The 27,324-nt window shown below is 45.7% G+C and overlaps 1 protein-coding gene across 1 annotated transcript in view; it reads left to right on the top strand.

Annotated features, from left to right (window-relative positions):
- LOC106591758 (ephrin-B1) overlaps nucleotides 1-14,861 on the top strand; it is a 157,969-nt gene extending 143,108 nt beyond the window's left edge. Inside the window, exons 3-5 of the mRNA XM_045717911.1 lie at nucleotides 5,940-6,032; nucleotides 12,629-12,763; nucleotides 14,254-14,861. Coding sequence (XP_045573867.1) covers nucleotides 5,940-6,032; nucleotides 12,629-12,763; nucleotides 14,254-14,660 — 635 coding nt within the window. The 3' untranslated portion in view covers nucleotides 14,661-14,861. The remainder of the gene's footprint in view (nucleotides 1-5,939; nucleotides 6,033-12,628; nucleotides 12,764-14,253) is intronic.
- Nucleotides 14,862-27,324: the final 12,463 nt, after the last annotated feature.

Raw genomic sequence — 27,324 nt, 5'->3', positions numbered from 1 at the left:
CACTTGTAACCCCACACATTCAAAGAAGGGAGAGCCTCCCCCGCACAACAGCCTCTGCAGCGCTTGTGAAAGCTGTTCAGGGGGCTGAATCTTGTCCTGATCCACCTGAGGCTGCAGCTGGGGCAGGCAAGAGGAGGATATTCCTATTCTGCCCTCCAAAGAAGGACTGTAAAACAAATACTATGTGCTGCACATGTGATAAATACATCTGCAATGTCCATGCACACACACTTTCATACTGTCCTACATGTGTTAATTGGAGTTGATTGATCACGTTTTTGTTTTGTATCTATTATCTTATTTTATTGTTATTTATGGTTGTTGTTTATACACTCTGTGGGTGGGGGCCAGGGTTAAAAAAATGGGAGAAGACTAGTATTTTGTAGTTGAATTCCTCATTGTACAGTACAGTCGTGGCCAAAAGTTTTGAGAATGACACAAATATTAATTTTCACAAAGTCTGCTGCCTCAGTTTGTATGATGGCGATTTGCATATACTCCAGAGTGTTATGAAGAGTAATCAGATGAATTGCAATTAATTGCAAAGTCCCTCTTTTCCATGCAAATGAACTGAATCCCCCCAAAAACATTTCCACTGCATTTCAGCCCTGCCACAAAAGGACTAGCTGACATCATGTCAGTGATTCTCTCGTTAACACAGGTGTGAGTGTTGACAAGGACAAGGCTGGAGATCACTCTGTCATGCTGATTGAGTTCGAGTAACAGACTGGAAGCTTCAAAAGGAGGGTGGTGCTTGGAATCATTGTTCTTCCTCTGTCAACCATGGTTACCTGCAAGGAAACACGTGCCATCATCATTGCTTTGCACAAAAAGGGCTTCACAGGCTTCACATTGCTGCCAGTAAGATTGCACCTAAATCAAACATTTATCGGATCATCAAGAACTTCAAGGAGAGCGGTTCAATTGCTGTGAAGAAGGCTTCAGGGCACCCAAGAAAGTCCAGCAAGCACCAGGATCATCTCCTAAAGTTGATTCAGCTGCGGGATCGGGGCAGCACCAGTACAGAGCTTGCTCAGGAATGGCGGAAGGCAGGTGTGAGTGCATCTGCACGCACAGTGAGGCAAAGACTTTTGGAGGATGTCCTGGTGTCAAGAAGGGCAGCAAAGAAGCCACCTCTCTCCAGGAAAAACATCAGGGACAGACTGATATTCTGCAAAGGGTACAGGGATTGGACTGCTGAGGACTGGGGTAAAGTCATTTTCTCTGATGAATCCCCTTTCCGAATGTTTGGGACATCCGGAAAAAAGCTTGTCCGGAGAAGACAAGGTGAGCGCTACCAACAGTTCTGTGTCATGCCAACAGTAAAGCATCCTGAGACCATTCATCTGTGGGGTTGCTTCTCAGCCAAGGGAGGGGGCTCACTCACAATTTTGCCTAAGAACACAGCCATGAATAAAGAATGGTACCAACACATCCTCCGTGAGCAACTTCTCCCAACCATCCAGGAACAGTTTGGTGATGAACAAAGCCTTTTCCAGCATGATGGAGCACCTTGCCATAAGGCAAAAGTGATAACTAAGTGGCTCGGGGAACAAAACATCGATATTTTGGGTCCATGGCCAGGAAACTCCCCAGACCTTAATCCCATTGAGAACTTGTGGTCAATCCTCAAGAGGCGGGTGGACAAACAAAAACCCACAAATTCTGATGGGCTGCCATCAGTTATGTGGCCCAGAAGTTAATTGACAGCATGCCAGGGCGGATTGCAAAGGTCTTGAAAAAGAAGGGTCAATACTGCAAATATTGTCTCTTTGCATCAACTTCATGTAATTGTCAATAAAAGCCTTTGACACTTATGAAATGCTTTTAATTATACTTCCATAGTAACATCTGACAAAAATATCTAAAAATATCTAAAGACACTGAAGCAGCAAACTTTGTGAAAATTAATATTTGTCATTCTCAAAACTTTTGGCCATGACTGTATATAAGAATATATCACTATGTTGCCAAAAATGTTCAAGACTGTTATTGTTTCCCTTCAATAAAATGCATTCAAAAATACTTTCTGCACATTTCTGCTACCTTCTTAGGCTATACAAGTGCTATCTCTTGCAAAAAAATGTTTTTACACCTATGCAGTACCTTTAGCAATAATAACAATAATAATAAACCTCTACTTCAGTAAAGAAAACAATTATGACAGGTGTGTTGTAATAAAAACGAGTGGTGTCCACTGATTAAATGCATTCTTTCTGCATTGTGAAGAGGAAAATCCCAGATATTCACTAAATTTGTGATGAATGACAGATTGTTTCTTCATGCAAAATAGATTTGGGGTTGAAATTCAATTAAGCTGCTTTATTTTAGGGGTTTAGTGAAGGCAGGTCATTTTTTACCCTTAGGACAAGGGGACTATACAGAATGTTAAGACTACACAAGGGTTAAGTGTCAGCATTCATTCTGAATGGTTAAGGTAAGTGTTAAGGTTTGGGATGGGTTTAAACAAAATATAAAAAAATTGCTGTCTAACATTGGGATTGACCACACAACAAAGGTTCAAATCAAATCAAATGTATTTATATAGCCCTTCTTAAGTCAGCTGATATATCAAAGTGCTGTACAGAAACCACGCCTAAAACCCCAAGCAGCAAGCAATGCAGGTGTAGAATCACGGTGGCTAGGAAAAACTCCCTAGAAAGGACAAAACCTAGGAAGAAACCTAGAGAGGAACCAGGCTATGAGGGGTGGCCAGTCCTCTTCTGGCTGTGCCGGCTGGAGATTATAACAGAACATGGCCAAGATGTTCAAATGTTCATAAATGACCAGCATGGTCAAATAATAGTAATCACAGTGAACAGGTCAGGGTTCCATAGCCACAGGCAGAACAGTTGAAACTGGAGCAGCAGCACGGCCAGTTGGACTGGGGACAACAAGGAGTCATCATGCCAGGTAGTCCTGAGGCATGGTCCTAGGGCTCAGGTCCTCCGAGAGAGAGAAAGAAAGAAAGAATTAGAGAGAGCATACTTAAATTCACACAGGACACCAGATAAGACAGGAGAAATACTCCAGATATAGCAGACTGACCCTTGCCCCGACACATAAACTACTGCAGCATAAATACTGGAGGCTAAGACAGGAGGGGTCAGGAGACACTGTGGCCCCATCCAATGATACCCCTGGACAGGGCCAAACAGGCAGGATATAACCCCACCTACTTTGCCAAAGCACAGCCACACTTCTAGAGGGATATCTTCAACCACCAACTTACCATCCTGAGACAAGGCCGAGTATAGCCCACAAAGATCTCCCCCACGGCACAACCCAAGGGGGGGGGGGTCCAACCCAGACAGGAAGACCAGGTTAAGGGACTCTTCTCCAGGTTAATCTCTCTGTAGGTGATGGCTTTGTTATGGAAGGTTTGGGAATCACTTCCTTTTCAGGTGGTTGTAGAATCTTTTCTGGATTTTGATAATTAGCGGGTTTTGGCCTACTTCTGCTCTGCATGCATTATTTGGTGTTTTACATTGTACACGGAGGATATTTTTGCAGAATTCTGCATGCAGAGTCTCAATTTGGTGTTTTTTCCATTTTGTGAAAATCTTGGTTGGTGAGCTCACAAGCATAAAGGTTAATTGTTTTCTATAACTGATTCAAGTATTTTTAGCCAGATCCTATTTGGTATGTCAAATGTTTAGTTCCTTTTGATGGCATAGAAGGCCCTTTTGCCTTGTCTCTCAGATCGTTCACAGCTTTGTGGAAGTCACCTGTGGCGCTGAAGTTTAGGCCGAGCTATGTATCATTTTTTTGTGTGCTCTAGGGCAACGATGTCTAGATGGAATTTGTATTTGTGGTCCTGGCAACTGGACCTTTTTTGGAACACCATTATTATTTTCTTACTGAGATTTACTGTGAGGGCCCAGGTCTGACAGAATCTGTGCAGAAGATCTTGGTGCTGCTGTAGGCCCTCCTTGGTTGGGGACAGAAGCACCAGATCATCAGCAAACAGTAGACATTTAACTTCAGATTCTAGTAGGGTGAGGCCTGTTTTAGTGTCCTCGCCAATTTCTTGATATACATGTTGAAGATAGTGGGGCTTAAGATGCATCCCTGTCTCACACGACGGCCCTGTGTAAAGAAATGTGTATTTTTTGCTAAATTTAACTGTATGCTTGTTGTTTGTGTACATGGAATTTACGATGTATGTTTTTTCCCCACCACTTTTCATCAATTTGTATAGCAGACCCTCATGCCAAATTGAGTCAAAAAATGTTTTAAAGTCAACAAAGCATGAGAAGACTTTGCCTTTGTTTTGGTTTGTTTGTTTGTCAATTAGGGTGTGCAGGGTGAATATGTGGTCTGTCGTACAGTAATTTGGAAAAAAGTCAATTTGACAGCTCAGTACATTGTTTTCACTGAGGAAATGTACACGTCTGCTGTTAATATTAATGCAGAGGATTTTCCCAAGGTTGCTATTGACGCATATCCCACGGTAGTTATTGGGGTCAAACTTGTCTCCACTTTTGTGGATTGAGGTTATAAGTCCTTAGTTCCAAATATTGGAAAAGGTGCCAGAGCTGAGGATGATGTTAAAGAGTTAAAGTTTAGCCAATTGGAATTTGTGGTCTGTATATTTTATAATTTCATTTAGGATACCATCAACCCCACAGTCCTTTTTGTGTTGGAAGGTTTGTACTTTGTCCTGTAGTTGATTCAATGTAATTGGAGAATCCAGTGGGTTCTGGTTGTCTTTAATAGATGATTATAAGATTTCTAATTGATCATGTATATGTTTTTGCTGTTTGTTCTTTTGTTATAGAAATATTGGAGAAGTCCACACATCTCTGTTTTGGATAGATAACTCTTTGTGTGGTTGTTAGTGTGTTCCAATTTTCCCAGAAGTGGTTCGATTCTATGGATTCTTCAATTACATTGAGCTGATTTCTGACGTGCTGTTCCTTCGTTTTCCGTAGTGTATTTCTGTATTGTTTTAGTGATTCACCATAGCGAAGGCTCAGGTTTTCTGGGTCTCTATGTTTTTGGTTGGATAGGTTTCTCAATTTCTTTCTTAGGTTTTTGCATTCTTCATCAAACCATTTGTCATTGTTGTTCATTTTCTTAGGTTGTCTGCAAATCTTTAGATTTGATAGGGAAGCTGAAAGTTCAAATATACTGTTTAGTCTTTCAACTGCCAAGTTAAACCTTCACTGTTACAGTGAAATGTTTTGTCCAGGAAGTTGTCTAAAAGGGATTGAATTTGTTGTTGCCTTATTGTTTTTTGGTAGGTTTCCACACTACTTTCTTTCCATCTACAGCATTTCTTAATATTGCGTAGTTCCTTTGGCTTTGATGCCTCATGATTGAGTATTTCTCTGTTCAAGTAGACTATGATTTTGCTGTGATCTGATAGGGGTGTTAGTGGACTGACTGTGAACGCTCTGAGTGTCTCTTGGGTTGAGGTCAGTGATAAAGTAACCTACAGTACTACTGCCAAGGGATGAGCTGTAGATGTACCTACCGTAGGAGTCTCCTCAAAGCCTACCATTGACTACCATTTACAGACCCAGCGTGCAACAGAGCTGCATGAGTTGTGACCCATTTTTATTGGTTGTTTTGTCATAGTTGTGTCTAGGGGGCATATTTGGGAGGGAATACTGTCACCTCCAGGTAGGTGTTTGTCCCCTGTGTGCTGAGAGTGTCAGGTTCTTGTCCAGTTCTGGCATTTAGGTCCCTACAGACTATGTCCCTGGTCCTGGAAATGGTTGATCTCCCGCTCTAGGATAGAGAAGCTGTCATTGTTAAAGTATGGGGAATCTATTGGGGGGGGGTATAGGTTGCACACATGGGGACATTTTTTTGTTGTTGAGATAATTTCCATATTAATTTCTTGCCAGATGTAAAATGTTCCTGTTTTGACTTCTCGCTCGCACTCTCTCTTTCTCTCTCTCGCTCTCCCTATCTCTCTTTCTCTCTTCCAGCCACGTCCAATGGTTCAGTCGAAGGCCTGGAGAACAGAGAGGGAGGAGTCTGTAAGACCAGGGCCATGAAAGTTGTCATGAAGGTCGGACAAGGTAAACAAAGAAACGCCTTCATTAATTGATATATCTGACAACAAACGGCACACGAATGTATTTCTCCATGTGTTGCACTCTAAACTCTCCTGTATGTGTACACATCAAACATTCTCCCTTCCTCAAAGTTTTATTTGCAGTACTGTAGACACTAACTGAGTGTAGGCCTGGCACACACCTTCAATGCAACGCAGTTCTTCACGTCTATGTAAAACCTCAGTGCCCTAACAGTGTGTATCAGTGTGTAACCTTGAGGATAACTGTATTGGTGTACATGGTCACAGTGACTTCACTGAATCCTCCATTCTGACACAGCACAGGCCTTAGCATCTTAGCATGCAAATACCATCATGAATTATTCATATAATCTCTCACTGTGAATATTTAAAACAGCACACAAACACACACACATGAACACACACACACACAACCTCCTGCTGGTGGTCTTTCGTATCGTCCGTCTTGCAAAGGAAGCTAAATGTCAGCATATTCAGAGTTGAAGTGGCTCCCTAGACGAGAGAGAACACTTTACTGCACGTGCTTAGTCCACCAAACGCCACTTCACTTTAGGATCAGCACTGAGCAAATCAGATTGTCTGTAGCCTCTCATAGACTATAACACATACAGTATATTATGAATCAGTCAAAACATAGCAAGGTAGCGCTGACTACTGCTGGAAACCGTCATTATTCTACTGCTGGAAACCGTAATTATGCTACTGCTGGAAACTGTAATTATACTACTGCTGGAAACCGTCATTATTCTACTGCTGGAAACCGTAATTATGCTACTGCTGGAAACTGTAATTATACTACTGCTGGAAACCGTCATTATTCTACTGCTGGAAACCGTAATTATGCTACTGCTGGAAACTGTAATTATACTACTGCTGGAAACCGTCATTATTCTACTGCTGGAAACCGTAATTATGCTACTGCTGGAAACCGTAATTATGCTACTGCTGGAAACTGTAATTATACTACTGCTGGAAACCGTCATTATTCTACTGCTGGAAACCGTAATTATGCTACTGCTGGAAACCGTAATTACACTACTGCTGGAAACTGTAGTTACACTACTGCTGGAAACCGTAATTACACTACTGCTGGAAACTGTAATTACACTACTGCTGGAAACCGTAATTACACTACTGCTGGAAACTGTAATTATGCTACTGCTGGAAACTGTTACTCTGCTGGCGTAATTATGCTACTGCTGGAAACCGTAATTACACTACTGCTGGAAACCGTAATTATGCTACTGCTGGAAACCGTAATTACACTACTGCTGGAAACCGTAATTACACTACTGCTGGAAACCGTAATTACACTACTGCTGGAAACCGTAATTACACTACTGCTGGAAACCGTAATTATGCTACTGCTGGAAACCGTAGTTACACTACTGCTGGAAACCGTAGTTACACTACTGCTGGAAACTGTAATTACACTACTGCTGGAAACCGTAGTTATGCTACTAGATGTAATTACACTACTGCTGGAAACCGTAATTACACTACTAGAGGTAATTACACTACTGCTGTAAACCATAGTTACACTACTGCTGGAAACCGTAATTACACTACTAGAGGTAATTACACTACTGCTGTAAACCATAGTTACACTACTGCTGGAAACCGTAATTACACTACTGCTGGAAACTGTAATTACACTACTGCTGGAAACTGTAATTATGCTACTGCTGGAAACTGTAATTACACTACTGCTGGAAACCGTAATTATGCTACTGCTGGAAACCGTAATTACACTACTGCTGGAAACCGTAATTATGCTACTGCTGGAAACCGTAATTATGCTACTGCTGGAAACCGTAATTACACTACTGCTGGAAACCGTAATTATGCTACTGCTGGAAACCGTAGTTACACTACTGCTGGAAACCGTAGTTACACTACTGCTGGAAACTGTAATTACACTACTGCTGGAAACCGTAGTTATGCTACTAGATGTAATTACACTACTGCTGGAAACCGTAATTACACTACTAGAGGTAATTACACTACTGCTGTAAACCATAGTTACACTACTGCTGGAAACCGTAGTTACACTACTGCTGGAAACCGTAGTTACACTACTGCTGGAAACCATTTCACTAGGGTAATTACACTACTGCTGTAGACCGACTACTAGGTAATTACACTACTGCTGTCAACCATAGTTACACTACTGCTGGAAACCGTAATTACACTACTAGAGGTAATTACACTACTGCTGTCAACCATAGTTACACTACTGCTGGAAACCATAGTTACACTACTGCTGGAAACCGTAATTACACTACTGCTGGAAACCATAGTTACACTACTGCTGGAAACCGTAGTTACACTACTGCTGGAAACCGTAATTACACTACTGCTGGAAACTGTAATTACACTACTGCTGGAAACCGTAATTACACTACTGCTGGAAACCGTAGTTACACTACTGCTGGAAACTGTAATTATGCTACTGCTGGAAACTGTAATTACACTACTGCTGGAAACCGTAATTATGCTACTGCTGGAAACCGTAATTATGCTACTGCTGGAAACCGTAATTATGCTACTGCTGGAAACCGTAATTACACTACTGCTGGAAACCGTAATTATGCTACTGCTGGAAACTGTAGTTACACTACTGCTGGAAACCGTAGTTACACTACTGCTGGAAACTGTAATTACACTACTGCTGGAAACCGTAGTTATGCTACTAGATGTAATTACACTACTGCTGGAAACCGTAATTACACTACTAGAGGTAATTACACTACTGCTGTAAACCATAGTTACACTACTGCTGGAAACTGTAGTTACACTACTGCTGGAAACCGTAGTTACACTACTGCTGGAAACCATAGTTACACTACTAGAGGTAATTACACTACTGCTGTAGACCATAGTTACACTACTAGAGGTAATTACACTACTGCTGTCAACCATAGTTACACTACTGCTGGAAACCGTAATTACACTACTAGAGGTAATTACACTACTGCTGTCAACCATAGTTACACTACTGCTGGAAACCATAGTTACACTACTGCTGGAAACCATAGTTACACTACTGCTGGAAACCGTAGTTACACTACTGCTGGAAACCGTAATTACACTACTGCTGGAAACTGTAATTACACTACTGCTGGAAACCGTAATTACACTACTGCTGGAAACCGTAGTTACACTACTGCTGGAAACCGTAGTTACACTACTAGAGGTAATTACACTACTGATGGAAACCGTAGTTACACTACTGATGGAAACCGTAGTTACACTACTGCTGGAAACCATAGTTACACTACTGCTGGAAACCGTAATTATACTACTGCTATCAATATAAAGAGAATGGAGGAAAGGAAGAGGAGAAGAGGTGGAGGAAGAGAGAAGGGGAGGAGGTGGAGGAGAGAAGGGGATAAGGTGGAGGAGGAGAGAAGGGGTGGAAGAGGAGAGAAGTAAAGGTAGAGGAGGAGAGAAGGGGAGAAGGTGGAGGATTAGAGAAGGGGAGGAGAAGGAGAGGAAGGGAGAAGGTGGAGGAGGACAGAAGGGGAGGAGGTGGAGGAAGAGAGAAGGGGAGGAGGTGGAGGAGGGGACGAGGGGAGGAGAAGGAGAGAAGGGGAGGAGAAGGAGCGAAGGGAAGGCGGTAGAAAAGGAGACAAGGGGAGGAGGTGGAGAAGGAGAGAAGGGGAGGAGGAGAGAAGGGGAGGAGGTGGAGGAAGAGAGAAGGGGAAAGGTGGAGGAGGAGAGAGAGAAGGGCAGAAGGTGGAGGAGTTGTTCCCTCTACAACAGTTAAAGATATAAACCATCTGTTCCCTCTACAACAGTTAGAGATATAAACCATCTGTTCCCTCTACAACAGTTAGAGATATAAACCATCTGTTCCCTCTACAACAGTTAGAGATATAAACCATCTGTTCCCTCTACAACAGTTAGAGATATAAACCATCTGTTCCCTCTACAACAGTTAGAGATATAAACCATCTGTTCCCTCTACAACAGTTAGAGATATAAACCAACTGTTCCCTCTACAACAGTTAGAGATATAAACCAACTGTTCCCTCTACAACAGAGATATAAACCATCTGTTCCCTCTACAACAGTTAGAGATATAAACCATCTGTTCCCTCTACAACAGTTAGAGATATAAACCATCTGTTCCCTCTACAACAGTTAGAGATATAAACCATCTGTTCCCTCTACAACAGTTAGAGATATAAACCATCTGTTCCCTCTACAACAGTTAGAGATATAAACCAACTGTTCCCTCTACAACAGTTAGAGATATAAACCATCTGTTCCCTCTACAACAGTTAGAGATATAAACCAGCTCTTCCCTCTACAACAGTTAGAGATATAAACCATCTGTTCCCTCTACAACAGTTAGAGATATAAACCATCTGTTCCCTCTACAACAGTTAGACATATAAACCATCTGTTCCCTCTACATAAGTTAGAGATATTAACCAGCTGTTCCCTCTACAACAGTGAGAGATATAAACCATCTGTTCCCTCTACAACAGTTAGAGATATAAACCAGCTGTTCCCTCTACAACAGTTAGATTGATATAAACCATCTGTTCCCTCTACAACAGTTAGAGATATAAACCAGCTGTTCCCTCTACAACAGTTAGAGATATAAACCAGCTGTTCCCTCTGCAACAGTTAGAGATATAAACCAACTCTTCCCTCTACAACATTTAGAGATATAAACCAGCTGTTCCCTCTACAACAGTTAGAGATATAAACCAGCTGTTCCCTCTACAACAGTTAGAGATATCAACCATCTGTTCCCTCTACAACAGTTAGAGATATAAACCATCTGTTCCCTCTACAACAGAGATATCAACCATCTGTTCCCTCTACAACAGTTAGAGATATAAACCATCTGTTCCCTCTACAACAGTTAGAGATATAAACCAGCTGTTCCCTCTACAACAGTTAAAGATATAAACCATCTGTTCCCTCTACAACAGTTAGAGATATAAACCAACTCTTCCCTCTACAACATTTAGAGATATAAACCAGCTGTTCCCTCTACAACAGTTAAAGATATAAACCATCTGTTCCCTCTACAACAGTTAGAGATATAAACCAACTCTTCCCTCTACAACATTTAGAGATATAAACCAGCTGTTCCCTCTACAACAGTTAGAGATATAAACCAGCTGTTCCCTCTACAACAGTTAGAGATATCAACCATCTGTTCCCTCTACAACAGTTAGAGATATAAACCATCTGTTCCCTCTACAACAGAGATATCAACCATCTGTTCCCTCTACAACAGTTAGAGATATAAACCATCTGTTCCCTCTACAACAGTTAGAGATATAAACCATCTGTTCCCTCTACAACAGTTAGAGATATAAACCATCTGTTCCCTCTACAACAGTTAGAGATATAAACCATCTGTTCCCTCTACAACAGTTAGAGATATAAACCATCTGTTCCCTCTACAACAGTTAGAGATATAAACCATCTGTTCCCTCTACAACAGTTAGAGATATAAACCATCTGTTCCCTCTACAACAGTTAGACATATAAACCATCTGTTCCCTCTACATAAGTTAGAGATATTAACCAGCTGTTCCCTCTACAACAGTGAGAGATATAAACCATCTGTTCTCTCTACAACAGGTAGAGATATAAACCATCTGTTCCCTCTACAACAGTTAGATTGATAAACCATCTGTTCCCTCTACAACAGTTAGAGATATAAACCAGCTGTTCCCTCTACAACAGTTAGAGATATAAACCAGCTGTTCCCTCTACAACAGTTAGAGATATAAACCAGCTCTTCCCTCTACAACATTTAGAGATATAAACCAGCTGTTCCCTCTACAACAGTTAGAGATATAAACCATCTGTTCCCTCTACAACAGTTAGAGATATCAACCATCTGTTCCCTCTACAACAGTTAGAGATATAAACCATCTGTTCCCTCTACAACAGAGATATCAACCATCTGTTCCCTCTACAACAGTTAGAGATATAAACCATCTGTTCCCTCTACAACAGTTAGAGATATAAACCAGCTGTTCCCTCTACAACAGTTAGAGATATAAACCAACTGTTCCCTCTACAACAGTTAGAGATATAAACCGATATAAACCTCAAAAACCTCTCCTCTCCTCTCCTCTCCTCTCCTCTCCTCTCCTCTCCCTCTCCTCTCCTCTCCTCTCCTCTCCTCTCCCCACCTCTCCTCTCCTCTCCTCTCCTCTCCTCTCCTCTCCTCTCCTCTCCTCTCCTCTCCTCTCCTCTCCTCTCCTCTCCTCTCCTCTCCTCTCCTCTCCTCTCCTCTCCTCTCCTCTCCTCTCCTCTCCTCTCCTCTCCTCTACTCAGCAGTAATGTTAAAACCAGAAGTATAAATAAGACATATTATGGCCTTTTACAGATATGAATAATGAATAACAATAAAAATCTAGTATATAATTTTCTTAACCTCATTCTGCCATGTCAGTGTGTTCTGTCCCCTAGACTGCTGAGTGGGTGTCTGTGTTCACGCTTCTGTGCATATGTGTGTGCGCGCTTGTGCGTGTACGTGCATGTGTGTCTCTGTGTATCACTATCATACAGAGATATTTAACACGGTGTCCCATGTTTCAGACCCCAACACTGTTCTACCAGACTCTGTATTACCAGAGGACCCAGAGAGAGAGAAGGACAACGGTCTGGGAGGAGACTTCAGTCCTAGCCCTGAGGACAAGCTGCTGCCTGGAGCAGGAGAGCCAGGCAACACTGGTGAGATAACAACCCTAACCCCATTAGAACCTGACGGAATCCAGCTGAACCTTACAGAACAAATAGAACCTAAAGAATATAGAACCCATGAAAAGTGTGGGGTGCGGGTCATGGACAGGGAGAGAGAAGGTAGAGAGAGAAGGAGAGAGAGAAGTATGGACAGGGAGAAAGTGAGAGAGATTTCTGGCAGCAGCTGCTGATATACATGGGAAACAGATTTGATTCTGCTCCGATTTCAGTCATTTGACGAGCTAGTCACTCTTTTTTTCCAGTAACCCTCCTTCCCTCCACCCTCTTCCCCGTCACCACCCCACCCCCCTCTCACCCCCTCTCACCCCCCTACACAAAGAAATGAAACAAAGTCAGATGTGCATATCTTCCCTGGCCTGTTCTCTACCCTGGCCTCTCCCCTGGCCTGTCCCCTGGCCTGTCTCCTGGCCTGTCTCCTGGCCTCTCCCCTGGCCTATACCCTGGCCTGTTCCCTGGCCTATTCCCTGGCCTGTTCCCTGGCCTGTCCCCTGGCCTGTCCCCTGGCCTCTGCCCTGGATTATCCCCTGGCCCGTTCCCTGGCCCTCCCCCTGGCCTGCTCCCTGGTTTATCCCCTGGCCTGTTCCCTGGCCTGTTCCCTGGCCCATCCCCTGGCCTGTCCCCTGGCCTATCCCCTGGCCTGTTCCCTGGCCTAATCCCTGGCCTGTTCCCTGGCCTCTCCCCTGGCCTTTACCCTGGCTCCTACCCTGGCCCCTCCCCTGGATTATCCCCTGACCTGTTCCCTGGATTATCCCCTGACCTGTTCCCTGGAGTTTCCCCTGGCCTTTCCCCTGGCCCCTACCCTGGCCCCTCCCCTGGATTATCCCCTGGCCTGTTCCCTGGAGTCTCCCCTGGCCTTTCCCCTGGATTATCCCCTGACCTGTTCCCTGGAGTCTCCCCTGACCTGTTCCCTGGAGTCTCCCCTGGCCTTTCCCCTGGATTATCCCCTGACCTGTTCCCTGGAGTCTCCCCTGGCCTTGCCCCTGGATTATCCACTGGCCTTTCCCCTGGATTTCCCCTGGCCCATTCCCTGGCCTCTCCCCTGGCCTCTCCCCTGACCTCTCCCTTGACCTCTCCCCTGGCCTCTCCCCTGGCCTATCCCATGGCCTATCCCATGGCCTCTACCCGAAACACCTTTCTGTAGACTTGGCTATTGCCTCGCCTGTATCAGTCCTATTAATCTGAATGATGTTGGCTGTTAACCACAGATTACATTACAGGGACATCTTGATTAAACTAATTCAATTAGATGACATCAATAGCGCTTGTCAATCACCCTAAAGAAATATGAAGAATTCATCGTAATTTCGTTAAGCTATAAAAGAATAATCATATACATTTCTGTATCTGAATGCACAATGGGTCGCATTGTACAAACTCACTCTTTCTTTCTCTCCTCCCTCCCTCCCTCTTTCTCTATCTCTCCCCCCTCTCTCTCTTCCCCTCCCTCCTCCCTCCTTCAGACTCTATAAACCAGGACAACAGGTCAGGAGGCTCCAGCAGCAGTGATGGCATCCTTGGGTCAAAGGTCGCTGTGTTCTCAGCCATCGGAGCCGGCTGTATCATCTTTCTCCTCCTCATCCTCTTCCTCGTCATCCTGCTCATCAAGATGAGGAAGAGATCCCGGAAGCCCTCTCACGCCCAGCCCCACCCCTCCGCCCTGTCACTCAGCACGCTGTCCAATCAGAACAAGCTGCCTGGCAGCGGGGGCACAGCCGGGACGGAACCCAGTGACATCATCATCCCGCTGCGGACAGAGAATAACTACTGCCCTCACTATGAGAAAGTGAGCGGTGACTACGGACACCCTGTTTATATCGTACAGGAGATGCCTCCGCAGAGCCCAGCAAACATTTATTACAAAGTCTGAGAGAGGAGGAAAGGAGAGAACATTTATTACAGGGTCTGAGAGAGGAGGAGAGGAGAGAACATTTATTACAAGGTCTGAGAGAGGAGGAGAGGAGAGAACATTTATTACAAGATCTGAGAGAGGAGGAGAGGAGAGAACATTTATTACAAGGTCTGAGAGAGGAGGAGAGGAGAGAACATTTATTACAAGATCTGAGAGAGGAGGAGAGGAGAGAACATTTATTACAAGATCTGAGAGAGGAGGAGAGGAGAGAACATTTATTACAAGGTCTGAGAGAGGAGGAGAGGAGAGAACATTTATTACAAGGTCTGAGAGAGGAGGAGAGGAGAGAACATTTATTACAAGATCTGAGGAGGAGAGGAGAGAACATTTATTACAAGTTCTGAGAGAGGAGGAGAGGAGAGAACATTTATTACAAGGTCTGAGAGAGGAGGAGAGGAGAGAACATTTATTACAAGGTCTGAGAGAGGAGGAGAGGAGAGAACATTTATTACAAGATCTGAGAGAGGAGGAGAGGAGAGAACATTTATTACAAGATCTGAGAGAGGAGGAGAGGAGAGAACATTTATTACAAGGTCTGAGAGAGGAGGAGAGGAGAGAACATTTATTACAAGGTCTGAGAGAGGAGGAGAGGAGAGAACATTTATTAATCTGAAAGAACATTTATTACAAGATCTGAGGAGGAGAGGAGAGAACATTTATTACAAGTTCTGAGAGAGGAGGAGAGGAGAGAACATTTATTACAAGGTCTGAGAGAGGAGGAGAGGAGAGAACATTTATTACAAGGTCTGAGAGAGGAGGAGCACCTAAATGTCCTCTAAAGGAGAAAAGCATATGAACATCTACATTGTCTTAGAGGACAGGAGCGATTGAACATCCACTTCAGTGTGAGTTGAAGAGAGAAAGACAGGAGCGATTGAACATCCACTACAGTGTGAGTTGAAGAGAGAAGGACAGGAGCGATTGAACATCCACTACAGTGTGAGTTGAAGATAGAAGGACAGGAGCGATTGAACATCCACTACAGTGTGAGTTGAAGAGAGAAGGACAGGAGCGATTGAACATCCACTACAGTGTGAGTTGAAGAGAGAAGGACAGGAGCGATTGAACATCCACTACAGTGTGAGTTGAAGAGAGAAGGACAGGAGAGATTGAACATCCACTACAGTGTGAGTTGAAGAGAGAAGGACAGGAGAGATTGATCATCCACTACAGTTTGAGTTGAAGAGAGAAGGACAGGAGCGATTGATTACTCTACCAGTGGACTAATGTTTTATTTTAACCTGGGGACTTGGCTTTTAACAAGCCCATGTTTTTCTACTACCTTCTGACCTAAGGAGAAGACACCTGACAGTGGACTATGGACTGATCGAGAAAAACTGAACTGACAGAAACTGTCCAATACATCTCGTATTGTTGTTTGGCTCTGTAGTGGGATGTTTTACCCTCTATCCTCCTGTCCTCTATCCTCCTGTCCTCTAACCTCCTGTCCTCTATCCTCCTGTCCTCTATCCTCCTGTCCTCTATCCTCCTGTCCTCTAACCTCCTGTCCTCTAACCTCCTGTCCTCTACCCTCCTGTCCTCTATCCTCCTGTCCTCTATCCTCCTGTCCTCTATTCTCCTATCCTCTATCCTCCTGTCCTCTAACCTCCTGTCCTCTATCCTCCTGTTCTCTATCCTCCTGTCCTCTATCCTCCTGTCCTCTACGCTCCTGTCTTCTATTCTCCTGTCCTCTATTCTCCTGTCCTCTCCTCCTGTCCTCTAACCTCCTGTCCTCTAACCTCCTGTCTTCTATTCTCCTGTCCTCTATTCTCCGGCCCCCTACCCTCCTGTCCTCTCCTCCTGTCCTCTATTCTCCTGTTCTCTAACCTCCTGTCCTCTATTCTCCTGTTCTCTAACCTCCTGTCCTCTATTCTCCTGTCCTCTCCTCCTGTCCTCTAACCTCCTGTCCTCTAACCTCCTGTCCTCTCCTCTAACCTCCTGTCCTCTATCCTACTGTCCTCTCCTCCTGTCCTCTAACCTCCTGTCCTCTATTCTCCTGTCCTCTCCTCCTGTCCTCTAACCTCCTGTCCTCTCCTCTAACCTCCTGTCCTCTATCCTACTGTCCTCTCCTCTTGTCCTCTATTCTCCTGTCATCTATTCTCCTGTCATCTATTCTCCTGTCATCTATTCTCCTGTCCTCTCCTCCTGTCCTCTCCTCCTTTCCTCTGTCCTCCTGTCCTCTAACCTCCTGTCCTCTCCTCCTGTCCTCTCCTCCTGTCCTCTCCTCCTGTCCTCTCCTCCTTTCCTCTGTCCTCTTTTACTCTAACCTCCTGTCCTCACCTCCTGTCCTCTCCTCCTGTCCTTACCACGTGACATCACACCCCCCACACCACCCAACCTCTCTTGAACAACGTCACTGGGGTTTAAGGTCACACCCTTCTTAACTGACCACACCTTTCTTAACTGACCACACCTTTCTTAACTGACCACACCCTTCTGTTGTTGTGTGGTTGTGATGCTTGTGCTCTGGGTTTAGTATCTTCCACTACACTACTATCACTACACAGCACAGTTTAGTAGTTACTAGACCAACACACCACTCTTCAGTAGTCAACTCAAGCGCCAGAGTGTGTGTCATTGTGTGTGTGTGTGTGTTATTGTGTGTGTGTGTGTGTCATTGTGTGTGTGTGTGTGTGTGTGTGTGTGTGTGTGTGTGTGTGTGTGTGTGTGTGTGTGTGTGTGTGTGTGTGTGTGTGTGTGTGTGTGTGTGTGTGTGTGTGTGTGTGTGTGTGTGTGTGTGTGTGTGTGTGTGTCAGAGAAGGCTGGTGGGAGTAGCTATAGGAGGATGGTTTCATTGTAATGGCTGGAAAGGAATAGATGGAACAGAATCAAACACATCAAACATATGGAAACCACGTTTGACTACGTTCCATTGATTCCATTCCAGCCATTACAATGAGCCCATCCTCCTATAGCTACTCACACCAGCCTCCACTGGTGTGTGTGTTTGTGTGTCAGTCAGGCCTCTGCTGGGGATCCAGATAGCTCAGGTACCAGAGAGTGTGTTCCTCTCTCCCTTCACACCTCCTACTGTCTCTCCCTCACACCCCTACTGTCTCTCCCCTCACACCTCTACTGTCTCTCCCTCACACCTCTACTGTCTCTCCCTCACACCTCTACTGTCTCTCCCTCACACCCCTACTGTCTCTCCCCTCACACCCCTACTGTCTCTCCCCTCACACCTCTACTGTCTCTCCCTCACACCTCTACTGTCTCTCCCTCACACCCCTACTGTCTCTCCCCTCACACCTCTACTGTCTCTCCCTCACACCTCTACTGTCTCTCCCCTCAAACCTCTACTGTCTCTCCCCTCACACCTCTACTGTCTCTCCCCTCACACCTCTACTGTCTCTCCCCTCAAACCTCTACTGTCTCTCCCCTCACACCTCTACTGTCTCTCCCTTCACACCTCTACTGTCTCTCCCCTCACACCTCTATTGTCTCTCCCTCACACCTCTACTGTCTCTCCCCTCAAACCTCTACTGTCTCTCCCCTCACACCTCTACTGTCTCTCCCCTCACACCTCTACTGTCTCTCCCCTCACACCCCTACTGTCTCTCCCCTCACACCCCTACTGTCTCTCCCCTCACACCTCTACTGTCTCTCCCCTCACACCCCTACTGTCTCTCCCCTCAAACCTCTACTGTCTCTCCCTCACACCTCTACTGTCTCTCCCCTCACACCTCTACTGTCTCTCCCTCACACCTCTACTGTCTCTCCCCTCAAACCTCTACTGTCTCTCCCTCACACCTCTACTGTCTCTCCCCTCACACCTCTACTGTCTCTCCCTCACACCTCTACTGTCTCTCCCCTCAAACCTCTACTGTCTCTCCCCTCACACCTCTACTGTCTCTCCCCTCACACCTCTACTGTCTCTCCCCTCACACCTCTACTGTCTCTCCCCTCACACCCCTACTGTCTCTCCCCTCACACCCCTACTGTCTCTCCCCTCAAACCCCTACTGTCTCTCCCCTCAAACCTCTACTGTCTCTCCCCTCACACCTCTACTGTCTCTCCCCTCACACCTCTACTGTCTCTCCCCTCACACCTCTACTGTCTCTCCCTTCACACCTCTACTGTCTCTCCCTCACACCCCTACTGTCTCTCCCCTCACACCTCTACTGTCTCTCCCTCACACCTCTACTGTCTCTCCCCTCACACCTCTACTGTCTCTCCCCTCACACCCCTACTGTCTCTCCCCTCAAACCTCTACTGTCTCTCCCCTCACACCTCTACTGTCTCTCCCTCACACCTCTACTGTCTCTCCCCTCACACCTCTACTGTCTCTCCCCTCACACCCCTACTGTCTCTCCCCTCAAACCTCTACTGTCTCTCCCCTCACACCTCTACTGTCTCTCCCCTCACACCTCTACTGTCTCTCCCCTCACACCCCTACTGTCTCTCCCCTCACACCTCTACTGTCTCTCCCCTCACACCCCTACTGTCTCTCCCTCACACCTCTACTGTCTCTCCCCTCACACCTCTACTGTCTCTCCCTCACACCTCTACTGTCTCTCTCCCTCACACCTCTACTGTCTCTCCCCTCACACCCCTACTGTCTCTCCCCTCACCCCTCTACTGTCTCTCCCTCACACCTCTACTGTCTCTCCCCTCACACCTCTACTGTCTCTCCCCTCACACCCCTACTGTCTCTCCCCTCACCCCTCTACTGTCTCTCCCTCACACCTCTACTGTCTCTCCCTCACACCTCTACTGTCTCTCCCTCACACCTCTACTGTCTCTCCCCTCACACCTCTACTGTCTCTCCCCTCACACCCCTACTGTCTCTCCCCTCACCCCTCTACTGTCTCTCCCTCACACCTCTACTGTCTCTCTCCTCAAACCTCTGCTGTCTCCCCTCACACCTCTACTGTCTCTCCCTCACACCTCTACTGTATCTCCCCTCACAGCTAAGATTTCACTGTTTCCTCCACTCTTTCACCAACACCATCACCCTCTCATTTTCCCATGGAGATTACCTGGGTCTGCACTGTTTATGGACAGGCCCTGCATCTGTTTCTCTGTGTCTGTGTGTGTGTCTGTGTGTGTGTCTGTGTGTGTCTGTCTGTGTGTCTGTGTGTGTCTGTGTGTGTGTGTGTGTGTGTGTGTGTGTGTGTGTGTGTGTGTGTGTGTGTGTGTGTGTGTGTGTGTGTGTGTGTGTGTGTGTGTGTGTGTGTGTGTGTGTGTGTGTGTGATTTTCCACCAGCCTGATAGGATGTTAGCCATGCTCCAGGTATTTATGACCTTTTTTTAGGGATGTGTGTGACTGAGACTGTCTGTTGGAGTGTGTGGGGGCGGAGCTTTGTTAAAAGAGATAGTCATGTGACTAACGGAAGAGAAGTCAGTAGGATGGAACTAAAGGAGAAAGATGAGTGGGGACCACATTGCTGAATGGATGCTGCAGGCCTGTTGAGTTGTTGTCCAGTGTGTGTGTTTCAACAGGCCTGTGGAGGGTTGGCCAGTGTGTGTGAATGACTCAGTAGCACTCACACAGCATGACTAATCAACAGGCCAACACACACATGGGCACCCACGTACGCACAAGCCATGAAGAGAATAACAGAGGACAGCTCAAGGATGAGGGTGGAGGAGAGAACAGGAGGAAGAGAGGAGAGGAGAGGAGAGGAGGAGAGGAGAGTAGAGGAGAGGAGAGGAGAGGAGAGGAGAGGAGAGGAGAGGAGAGGAGAGGAGAGGAGAGGAGAGGAGAGGAGAGGAGAGGAGAGGAGAGGAGAGGACAGGCATGGTATTGGTTATCCTTTTATCCTCCTCTTCTAGTTGTGCTCCAGTAAAAATGAAGTGCTGAATATTCCTAAATTCTATTACTCAAGGTGTTCACACTGATGAAACCACAGCCAGATAAAAGAGATAGAGAGTTGATGCATAGAGAGAGAGAGCAAGAGAGAGAGAGAAAGAAAGATAGAGGGCAGGAGAAAGACAGAAATAGAGAGGGAGGGAGGGAGGGAGGGAGGGAGGGAGGGAGGGAGGGAGGGAGGGAGGGAGGGAGGGAGGGAGGGAGGGAGGGAGGGAGGGAGGGAGGGAGAGCAGGAAGGAGAGAGGGAGCGAGGGAGGGAGAGATGGAGGGAGAAAGGGAGAAAAAGAGAGTGGAAGGAAGAAACAGAGAGAGAGAGAGAGAGAGAGAGAGAGGGAGGTTGGTAGGTAGAAAAAGGGAGTATATTCCAAACTCAAGGTGTTCAGTCACAGGAAATTCCAGGTTCAGCTATCGCACAGAACAGTCAGGATTAACTTCAACGCCTGTGTGTGCGTGTGTCTGCGGTCTGCATTGGGCGAAGTAGTCCCATAGCGTAGAGAATGCTTGGAAATTGACAAACAGATGAATCATGCACTCTGTCTGCCAAATACCAACTAGTAGTACTTCAGTCAGAATAGACTGAGTTGAGACAGATAGTGAGGAGAATCCTGAGTGTCTGTGAGTTAGCAGTCGTGTTTGGAGTGGCAGGGATTAGCATGATGGCACAAACAGACTTTTAGTTATGTTCTACCTCATCACAGTGTCACCACCACAAACCATTTCTCCATTCTGTTCTTCTTCATTGGTGTGATCTGTTAGTGTTCTAAATGATCTGGCCAAAAATGAAGCAAACATGTAAATAATGTGGTTAGTCATTTCACCCGAGCACTGCTCTCCTAAAACATTTGACTCCATTTTTGTAATGGAGAATGTTTTGTAAATTAGTTGTCTTTTTAAAAACGTGTGTTTTGTATGAATCCTTGCGTTTTGTCAATGTTCTTTTTAAATGTTCTTTTTTTTTATTTGAGTAAAACAACAGACGTCCAGTTCAGGTCACATGGTCTGGTCATCTGAAGTGTCCAGTACTGGAACACATCAGCCCTCTCTTATTTCATTGACCAATCCCAGATAGACCCCTAGCCCTAACCCCTATACCCTACACCCTACACACTTCCCCTAGACAGACACTCCGTACACAGATCTGAACTGAAAGGGTGTCACAGAGACAGTTAGCATTATGGCAACAGTTCCAGCTAGCCTATCAAAAGACAAGATGGCGCTACAGGGTTTAACATACTGCTAATCCAATGCTTTCAGATCTAACGTTCACACGGGCTAGGGATCTAACGTTCACACGGGCTAGGGATCTAACGTTCACACGGGCTTAACGTTCACACGGGCTAGGGATATAACGTTCACACGGGCTAGGGATCTAACGTTCACACGGGCTAGGGATCTAACGTTCACACGGGCTAGTGATCTAACGTTCACACGGGCTAGGGATTTAACGTTCACACGGGCTAGGGATCTAACGTTCACACGGGCTTAACGTTCACACGGGCTAGGGATCTAACGTTCACACGGGCTAGGGATCTAACGTTCACACGGGCTAGGGATCTACCGTTCACACGGGCTAGGGATCTACCGTTCACACGGGCTAGGGATCTAACGTTCACACGGGCTAGGGATCTACCGTTCACACGGGCTAGGGATCTACCGTTCACACGGGCTAGGGATCTAATGTTCACACGGGCTAGGGATTTAACGTTCACACGGGCTAGGGATCTACCGTTCACACGGGCTAGGGATCTAACGTTCACACGGGCTAGGGATCTACCGTTCACACGTGCTTAACGTTCACACGGGCTAGGGATCTAACGTTCACACACACGGGCTAGGGATCTACCGTTCACACGGGCTAGCGATCTAACGTTCACACGGGCTAGCGATCTAACGTTCACACGGGCTAGGGATCTACCGTTCACACACACGGGCTAGGGATCTACCGTTCACACGGGCTAGGGATCTAACGTTCACACGGGCTAGCGATCTAACGTTCACACGGGCTAGGGATCTACCGTTCACACGGGCTAGGGATCTAACGTTCACACGGGCTAGCGATCTAACGTTCACACGGGCTAGGGATCTACCGTTCACACGGGCTAGGGATCTAACGTTCACACGGGCTAGGGATCTAACGTTCACACGGGCTAGGGATCTACCGTTCACACGGGCTAGGGATCTAACGTTCACACGGGCTAGGGATCTACCATTCACACGGGCTAGGGATCTACTTGCATTTGGGCGCATTTATTAACAGCAGGTTTCAGAGTCATGTTCCTCATCAGCATTTAACAGAACCGAGAGATTCTCGCTGCACAGAAAACTTGCTGCACAGTAAACAGTCAGTGAAGTAGAGCGGAGCCCACAGCTTTGATATGGATAGTAATTAAGACAGTGAATGGATGTGGCTATAATAATAACTGAGAGGGTGAATGGATGTGGCTCAATATACAGTGCCTTGCAAAAGTATTCATCCCCCTTGGCATTTTTCCTATTTTGTTGCATTACAACCTGTAATTGAAATGGATTTTAATTTGGATTTCATGTAATGGAAATACACAAAACAGTCCAAATTGGTGAAGTGAAATGAAAAAATAACTTTAAAAAAAAGGGTGCGTGTTTATGTATTCACCCCCTTTGCTATGAAGCCCCTAAATAAGATCTGGTGCAACCAATTACCTTCAGAAGTCACACAATCAGCTAAATAAAGTCCAACTGTGTGCAATCTAAGTGTCACATGATCTGTCACATGATCTCAGAAAATATACATCTGTTCTGAAAGGCCCCAGAGTCTGTAACACCACTAAGCAAGGGGCACCACCAAGCAAGTGGCACCATGAAGACCAAGGAGCTCTCCAAACAGGTCAGGGACAAAGTTGTGGAGAAGTACAGATCAGGGCTGGGTTATAAAAAAATATCCGAAACTTTGAACATCCCACAGAGCACCATTAAATCATTATTAAAAAAAGAAAAGAATATGGCACCACAACAAACCTGCCAAAGAGAGGGCCACCCACCAAAACTCACAGACTAGGCAAGGAGGGCATTAATCAGAGAGGCAACATAGAAACCAAAGATAACCCTGAAGGAGCTGCAAAGATCTACAGTGGAGATGGAGGATCTGTCCATAAGACCACTTTATGCTGTACACTTCACAGAGCTGGGCTTTACAGAAGAGTGGCAAGAAAAAAGCCATTGCTGAAAGTGTTCACCAAAGAGCATGTGGGAGACTCCCCAAACATATGGAAGAAGGTACTCTAGTCAGATTAGACTGAAATTTAGCTTTTTGGTCATCAAGATGAACGCTATGTCTGGCACAAACCCAACACCTCTCATCACCCCGAGAACACCATCCTCACAGAGAAGCATGGTGGTGGCAGCATCATGCTGTGGGGATGTTTTTCATCGGCAGGGACTGGGAAACTGGTCAGAATTGAATGAATGATGGTTGGCGCTAAATACAGGGAAATTCTTCAGGGAAACCTGTTTCAGTCTTCCAGAGATTTGAGACTGGGACAAAGGTTCACCTTCCAGCAGGACAATGATCCTAAGCATACTGCTAAAGCCACACTCAAGTGGTTTATGGGCAAACATTTAAATGTCTTGGAATGGCCTAGTCAAAGCCCAGACCTCAATCCAATTGAGAATCTCTGGTATGACTTAAAGATTGCTGTACACCAGGGGAACCCATCCAACTTGAAGGAGCTGGAGCAGTTTTGCCTTGAGGAATGGGCAAATATCCCAGTGGCTCGATGTGCCAAGCTTATAGAGACATACCCCAAGAGACTTGCAGCTGTAATTGCTGCAAAAGGTGGCTCTACAAAGTATTGACTTTTGGGGGGTGAATAGTTATGCACGCTCTCGTTTTCTGTTATTTTGTCATATTTCTTGCTTGTTTCACAATAAAAATATTTTGCATCTTCAAAGTGATAGGCATGTTGTGTAAATCAAATGATACCCCCCCAAAAAATCCATTTTAATTCCATGTTGTAAGGCAACAATATAAACAGCAAAAAAAGAAACATCCCATTTTCAGGACCCTGTCTTACAAAGATAATTCGCAAAAATCCAAATAACTTCACAGATTTTCGTTGTAAAGGGTTTAAACACTGTTTCCCATGCTTGTTTAATAAACCATAAACAATTAATGAACATGCACCTGTGGAATGGTTGTTAAGACACTAACAGCTTACAGACGGTAGGCAATTAAGGTCACAGTTATGAAAACTTAGGACACTAAAGAGGCCTTTCTACTGACTCTGAAAACCACCAAAAGAAAGATGCCCAGGGTCCCTGCTCATCTGCGTGCCTTAGGCATGCTGCAAGGAGGCATGAGGACTGCAGATGTGGCCAGGGCAATAAATTGCAATGTCCGTACTGTGAGACAGCTAAGACAGCGCTACAGAGAGACAGGACGGACAGCTGATCATCCTCGCAGTGGCAGACCACGTGTAACAACACCTGCACAGAATCAGTACATCCGAACATCAAACCAGTGGGACAGGTACAGGATGGCAACAACAACTGCCCGAGTTACACCAGGAACGCACAATCCCTCCATCAGTGCTCAGACTGTCCACAATAGGCTGAGAGAGGCTGGACTGAGGGCTTGTAGGCATATTGTAAGGCAGGTCCTCACCAGACATCCCCGGCAACAACATCGCCTATGGGCACAAACCCACCGTCGCTGGACCTAACAGGACTGGCAAAAAGTGCTCTTCACTGACGAGTCGCAGTTTTGACTCACCAGGGATGATGGTCGGATTCGCGTTTATCGTCAAAGGAATGAGCGTTACACCAAGGCCTGTACTCTGAAGCGGGATCGATTTGGAGGTGTAGGGTCCGTCATGGTCTGGGGCGTTGTGTCACAGCATCATTGGACTGAGCTTGTTGTCATTGCAGGCAATCTCTAACACAGTGCGTTACAGGGAAGACATCCTCCTCCCTCATGTGGTACCCTTCCTGCAGGCTCATCCTGACATGACCCTCCAGCATGACAATGCCACCAGCCATACTGCTCGTGGGCTAGGGCCATTCCCCCCAGAAATGTCTGGGAACTTGCAGGTGCCTTGGTGGAAGAGTGGGGTAACATCTCACAGCAAGAACTGGCAAATCTGGTGCAGTCAATGAGGAGGAGATGCACTGCAGTACTTAATTCAGCTGGTGTTCACACCAGATACTGACGCTTACTTTTGATTTTGACCCCCCTTTGTTCAGGAACACATTATTCCATTTATGTTAGTCACATGTCTGTGGAACTTGTTCAGTTTATGTCTCAGTTGTTGAATCTTGTTATGTTCATACAAATATTAAGTTAAGTTTGCTGAAAATAAACACAGTTGACAGTGAGAGGACGTTTCTTTTTTTGCTGAGTTTAGGAAGAAATGCCAAGTACTTTCGCAAGCCACTGTAAACCCAGTCACTGTCAGCCATGTCTCTTAGTTATTGTGGAGACTATGATGTTCCACTATCTCTGTGAATTCCCTAGATTTCCTCCCTCCCTCCCTCCCTCCCTCCCTCCCTCCCTCCCTCCCTCCCTCCCTCCCTCCCTCCCTCCCTCCCTCCCTCCCTCCCTGTAGAGTTCACATTAGACTATTGTTTTGTCACATTCAGAGTAGCACTGATTTCTACTCTTGTTTAAGCCACAGTGTTATGTTCACTGTACATGTTGTTAACCTGTTGACTTGGTTTCCCTCATAACTGTATGGTTATTTATGCCATTCACTTTGCTGCATTCCAGAGTATTCCCATTACCACCAGCTACCATGGTAAAGGTCCACCAGTTTGGAAATCGCATATTGATAAATATTTTTTTCCCCTTGGAAAATGTTTGTGGGATTGTAGTTTTTCAATAGAATAGTCACCCCATCTCCTCTCTCAGTGCACTCGCTGACATGTTCTACGCCAGTCACACACCCAAACCCTGGGGTGAGTGGTGAACAGATGGGTCTGATCTGACACATTAGTCAGATTTGAGACAAACTCAAGCTTCACACACACACTTCATAAATACATATTTTTGAGGAGGGCCAGTCTGATACGCCTCTCTGCATAGTAAGTCATCTACATATCAACCCTCTCTGCCCCTCTGTCCTCCACAATTACATTATTCCACAGTTTAACCAATCGGATTGGTTGCACTCTGCATTTCCACTGTTTGGTCTGAAATGACAGCCTGTGTTCTCCGCTGGTGAAGGACAGATTCCAGGCGCAGTGTCTGTCTGTCTGTCTGTCTGTCTGTCTGTCTGTCTGTCTGTCTGTCTGTCTGTCTGTCTGTCTGTCTGTCTGTCTGTCTGTCTGTCTGTCTGTCTGTCTGTCTGTCTGTCTGTCTGTCTGTCTGTCTGTCTGTCTGTCTGTCTGTCTGTGTGTCTGTGTGTTTTTGTGTGTGGGTCTGTGAAAGCAGAGATAGCATGAAATGTTATTAAAGTGATTGGGTCTTTTCTACTCACAATACGTCCAGGCGCCGTCTGTGTGTGTCTGTGTGTGTCTGTCTGTCTGTCTGTCTGTGTGTGTGTGTGTGTGTGTGTGTGTGTGTGTGTGTGTGTGTGTGTGTGTGTGTGTGTGTGTGTGTGTGTGTGTGTGTGTGTGTGTGTGTGTGTGTGTGTGTGTGTGTGTGTGTGTGTGTGTGTGTGTTTGGGTCTGTGGAAGCAGAGATAGCATGAAATGTTATTAAAGTGATTGGTTCTTTTCTACTCACAATATATCAGTGGTTATTGTCATGGCTCTGCCTGGCTAATGGAAGGAGGGAATGACAGAGGGAGAGATGGAGAGAAAGATGGAGAGAAAGAGATGGAGAGAGAGTGAGTGATT

The sequence above is a fragment of the Salmo salar genome, chromosome ssa05, assembly GCF_905237065.1.
Source record: "Salmo salar chromosome ssa05, Ssal_v3.1, whole genome shotgun sequence".
In the NCBI taxonomy this organism is placed as follows: domain Eukaryota; kingdom Metazoa; phylum Chordata; class Actinopteri; order Salmoniformes; family Salmonidae; genus Salmo; species Salmo salar.
This window is presented reverse-complemented; position numbering and strand designations above follow the sequence as displayed.